At 60.0% G+C, this 4,700-nt stretch overlaps 1 protein-coding gene across 2 annotated transcripts in view; it reads left to right on the forward strand.

Moving 5' to 3' along the window:
* The first annotated feature begins 3,220 nt into the window (after positions 1 to 3,220).
* Positions 3,221 to 4,700, forward strand: part of GATA3 (GATA binding protein 3) — a 20,338-nt gene continuing 18,858 nt past the window's right edge. For both annotated transcript variants that reach the window (XM_011951626.1, XM_011951627.1), the window contains exons 1-2: positions 3,221 to 3,456; positions 3,850 to 4,459. In XM_011951626.1, the coding sequence (XP_011807016.1) occupies positions 4,219 to 4,459 (241 nt within the window). In that variant the 5' untranslated portion in view covers positions 3,221 to 3,456; positions 3,850 to 4,218. The remainder of the gene's footprint in view (positions 3,457 to 3,849; positions 4,460 to 4,700) is intronic.

Here is a 4,700-nt window from a genome sequence, read left to right on the forward strand (position 1 = left end):
CGTCGCCTGCTCGGTTGCGGGATGCTTGCTCCCAGGGTCCTAGGCGTCCAGGTTGATCGCCAGCCCCTTACCCTGGTGAGGGAGGCCTTGTACCCTACAGAAGCCCTGGGCCCTGCAGCGGCGGCGGCGGCGGCATCCTCCGGGTCGCCTCCTCGCTTTCCTCCACCCGAGCTCCGCTGGCTGCTCCTTGGGAGGAAGGGGACTCTCTAGACCAGGCCGAGGCCCAGGTACCTGGGGAGGGGTCGCGTCAGGTCTGCGGGAAGGCGCTCAGGCTCCTCCGCAGGAGGCCAGGATCGGCTTTGTGGCTGTGGCACAGGGAGAATCAGGACCACCTTATCCCCCTTCCCCCCAGCCAGGAGCCCCCTTCCCCTCCCCCGCCCGCCAAGGGAGGAGGAAGCCCGGCCTGCTCTTGCTGGCGAGGCGGGTCATGCCGGCGCCTGGCCTGGCCCGGACCCCCGCAGCCCGGCTCTCCGCCTCAGGCCACGCGCCGCAGCCTCTCCAACCTCTCTCCCTTCCCCCTTCCTTCCCCGTGGGTCCCGGGGCCGACCTCGGCCCTCCCTCCTGGGTATCCCCCTCCCATCCTTTTCCCTCCCCCGCTGCCCTGTGCTCCGGGCTCCGGGGCTGGGCCCGTGACGTCAAACCCAGTGTGGCGTCGGCGAGACTGGCCGGCGCGGGCCATCAAAAGAGCAACGTCCTCTCTCCCAATTACCCACTGTCAGTCCGGGAACAGGGGCGGACCGGCTGGGAATTAAATGTTAAATACCCCCTACCGGCTGGCTCCATTACCCGGGGCATCCAGCCCCAGGCCCCCCACCCCTCTCTGCCAGCCTCAAACCACCCAGACCAAGAAGGGCCTTCGGAGATTTTTTATTTTTCTAAAGGTGGGGGTTGCTGTTCTCCATCCCCGGCCAGTCCGACTTGGTGCTGGCAACTGAATTTAAACGAATAGTGAGGCGCCCCCGCACCGGAAGGCCTCCTCACCAGTCTTTTCTTTTTGGCTTTAAAATAATTCTTAGCCTCAGAAGTTAGCATTTTCAAGACCTGGCATCCGCAGCGTTTCTATCGCGGGGACTTCTCTCTTCGGCTCTGAGGTCTCCGCGCGCAGGACCCAGGGCTGCTCTTGGTTTTACGCGTGGCTGTAAGCTGGGCTCACGCTGCGTGGCGCATCCACCCCCCGATTGACGGGCGGAGAAACATTTTTCATTTTTTCTTTCAGCTTCATCTTAATCCCGGGCTTCTTAGCAAAAAATGCGTGTGCGTTCGTTTCTCCTTGTTTATGGAGAGGTTTCCGGTGAATGTTAGACAGCAACTAAATAATTAAAAGGTTTAGAGAGCGCTGTGAGCAGGAGAAGATGCGGGCAGCTTGGCTGGCCCAGGAGAGAAGAGTGGTCAGAGAACGAAAGGAAAATCGATGCCTCTTAACTGGGCCGCCTAATAACGGGAGACCAAGTGGGCTCAGGCGAAACGTGGGGGGAGAGCTTTCTTTAAGAAAAATTAGGGTTCTTTCTGTCCTATATATGGAAATTCAGCCCTGATTTCAAACAAACATCAGATTTAAGAAGGTGAGGACTCCAAAGAAGATCCAAACGCAAGACCAGGAAGAGCTACGTTTCCACTACTTCTTCCAATACATTTCACTAATCTTTCTACAGGGATAGTGTTTTAAAACACGACAACCCTCACACACCAAGTTGAGGCTGAATGTTGATGTTCCTTCACCGCATGAAAGGAATCCTTCAGAACTTACTTTCAGGGCCAGCTTCTTCTATCTCGAATTTTTGCATTTGTAGGGAATTTTATGGAGTAGAAGAGCGAAGAGGGAACAATGTCTCCAAATAAAACCCCAAATTAAGCTCTCAGCCCCATCGGTGGGATAGCCTACGGGGGAACCCACTCCCTCTTCTCGCAGCATTGCCCTGGGGGCGAGCAGAGAGTGGATTTGGAGTCTTCTTTTCCCGCCTGACCCCTGCTCGCCCGAGAAGCATTTTCGGGCCGGCGGCTGCAGCCACCCGGGCGCCACTAGGGGATGCAGTGGCTCAAAGGACCGAGCGGGCCGTGCAGGTTGGAGCCCGCGGGGCGGGCCAATCGCGGCTAGTTCGCAGCCTCGCCCGCTGATTGGTCCCTCGCGGCCCCGCCCCTTCTGGCCCCGCCCCTCTCTCTGGGGCTCCTTGCAGCCGTTTGCCCTCCGCGCCGGGGTGCCCATTGCGCAGAGCGTGGCCTGGCCTGGAGACCCGCGAGCCGGGGAAGGTCGCCGTGGAGTCCCTACCAGAGGCCGGGGTTGGGGTCGGTGCAGACTGAGGGCTGGTTTCCTCGACTGGGGGAGAAACGCCGGGAGCCGGAGTAAGTAGGGCTCCGGGCGGGGCGAAAGGAAAAGTTGGGTCCCTGGAGTGAAGACCGAATTCTTTCTGTCCGTCTACACTGAGCGTACTCGGGGAATGAGTTAGAGCCAGTCTCTTCCTCCCCTCCCCTCCCCCTTTCTAATCCCTCACTGTTGCCACTCAAGTCAAAAGCACACATTGATTACAAATATTAGGTCTGGAAAGGGCAGCTGCAACAGCTGAAGCGTGTTCACTCGGGGGGCTCGAGAGCGCAGAAGGCTCGGGAAAGAGGTGACAGTGACAACAAAATTGACACGGACGCTCCAGTCAAAGGCATCTCTCCTTTACCCGATGCCTCACCCTCTTAGGAAGTCGGCCGGAGAGGCAAATCTCAAAGCACCTTGACACCAAACATTTTGTTTTACTGATCAATTTAACGCGCACGTCTCCCCACATCGATGCGCTCTCCCAAACAGCCTGCATTGGATCCTAATGACGATCCCTGCGTGCCTATTGTTTAAAAGTCTGAAAAAGAAAAGTCTGCCTATCGAAATGAACTTCATGAATGGGGCAGGCTGGCTGCACTGGGACAGAATCGTCCACCCGACCCGAATGAATCGGCAGGAGCCGAGGCCACATTTAAAGGGCCAGAGCGCGCGTTCCCTCCCGTCCGCCCCCAAGCCCCGCGGGCCTCGCCCACCCTGCCCGCCGCCCCTCCGCCCGCGGCCGCCCTCTACGGCGCCCCTTTCCGGTCAGTGGAGGGGCGGGAGGAGGGGCGGGGGTGCGCGGAGCGGGGGGAGAAGTCCTGGAGCCGGTTTGGGTTGCAGTTTCCTTGTGCCGGGGATCCTGTCCCCTACTCGCCAGCGCCAGGCTCCTCCCCCCTCGGCGCGGATGACACTAGAACCTCCTTAAGTTGCGTCGCGCCACAGCTGTCTGCGAACACTGAGCTGCCTGGCGCCGTCTTGATACTTTCAGAAAGAATGCATTCCCTGTAAAAAAAAAAAAAAAAATAGAGAGGGAGAGAGCGAGAGAAGAAGTGAGAGAGACGGAGGGAGAGCGAGACAGAGCGAGCTACGCAATCTGACCGAGCAGGTCGTACGCCGCCGCCTCCTCCTCCTCTCTGCTCTTTGCTACCCAGGTTGGTACTGGTGACTTTTTTTTTTTATCTTTTATTTTTTGCCCCCAACCACTTGGGAGGACGTAAAGCAATTTTAAAAACTCAACTCTCCTCTTTTGGAGGTTTTCTAGGGGCTGAGGGGATGGTCCCGGGACCGGTGTCCCCGAGGGAGGGACTTGTCCTCCAAGTTGCAACAGTCAGCCCTGGGACTTGTCCTCCAAGTTGCTCAGCCAGCCCCGGCTCCCGCGAGTCGGGCTGCAGGGATGTCCCTGAGAGTCCTGCGGGCTCCCTGGCCGTTTCCCCGCGCGCCTGTGCGGGTCTCGGGTGCGCTGCGCGGGCGGGCGGCGCGAAGGGAGGTGGTGCCACTCCAGCAACTCAGGGGCTCATCCAGGTCTCCCCTTCTCTCCCTTGCAGGTGACCCGAGGAGGGACTCCGCCTCGGAGCGGCTGAGGACCCCGGTGCAGAGGAGCCTGGCTCGCAGAATTCCAGAGTCGTCGCCCCTTTTTACAACCTGGTCCCCTTTTATCCTGCTGTACCCAGTTTTTGGATTTTTGTCTTCCCCGTCTTCTCTTTGCTAAAAGACCCCTCCAAGATTATTTTTTAAAAATCCCCTCCTTTGCTCACCTTTGCTTCCCAGCCTTCCCATCCCCCCACCGAAAGCAAATCATTCAACGACCCCCGACCCTCCGACGGCAGGAGCCCCCCGACCTCCCAAGCCGACCGCCCTCCCTCCCAGCGCGCGGGTTCCGGGCCCGGCGAGAGGGCGCGAGCGCAGCCGAGGCCATGGAGGTGACGGCAGACCAGCCGCGCTGGGTAAGCCACCACCACCCCGCCGTGCTCAACGGGCAGCACCCGGACACGCACCACCCGGGCCTCGGCCACTCCTACATGGACCCGGCGCAGTACCCACTGCCGGAGGAGGTGGATGTGCTTTTTAACATCGACGGTCAAGGCAACCACGTCCCGCCCTACTACGGAAACTCGGTCAGGGCCACGGTGCAGAGGTACCCTCCGACCCACCATGGTGAGTGCGCCCGGGGTGCGGGGGCTCTTGTCGGCTGCGTCAGTCCCAGCTCGGGGAGGTCGGGAAGGACCTGAGGGCGGGGAGAGGTCAATCGAAAGCCCCCATCTGCCGTTCCTGGTTCTTTTACAAAAAAATTGGGGCCCGGAAATGGGCAAGGAAGGCCTCTGGCTCGTCGCGAGAGTGTGTTTTCAAACAGTCGCAGCAGGCGCCTCTCCCGGCTGGTGGCCCTGGGGCCTGGCGC

Source organism: Colobus angolensis, unplaced genomic scaffold (assembly GCF_000951035.1).
Source record: "Colobus angolensis palliatus isolate OR3802 unplaced genomic scaffold, Cang.pa_1.0 Scaffold321, whole genome shotgun sequence".
In the NCBI taxonomy this organism is placed as follows: domain Eukaryota; kingdom Metazoa; phylum Chordata; class Mammalia; order Primates; family Cercopithecidae; genus Colobus; species Colobus angolensis.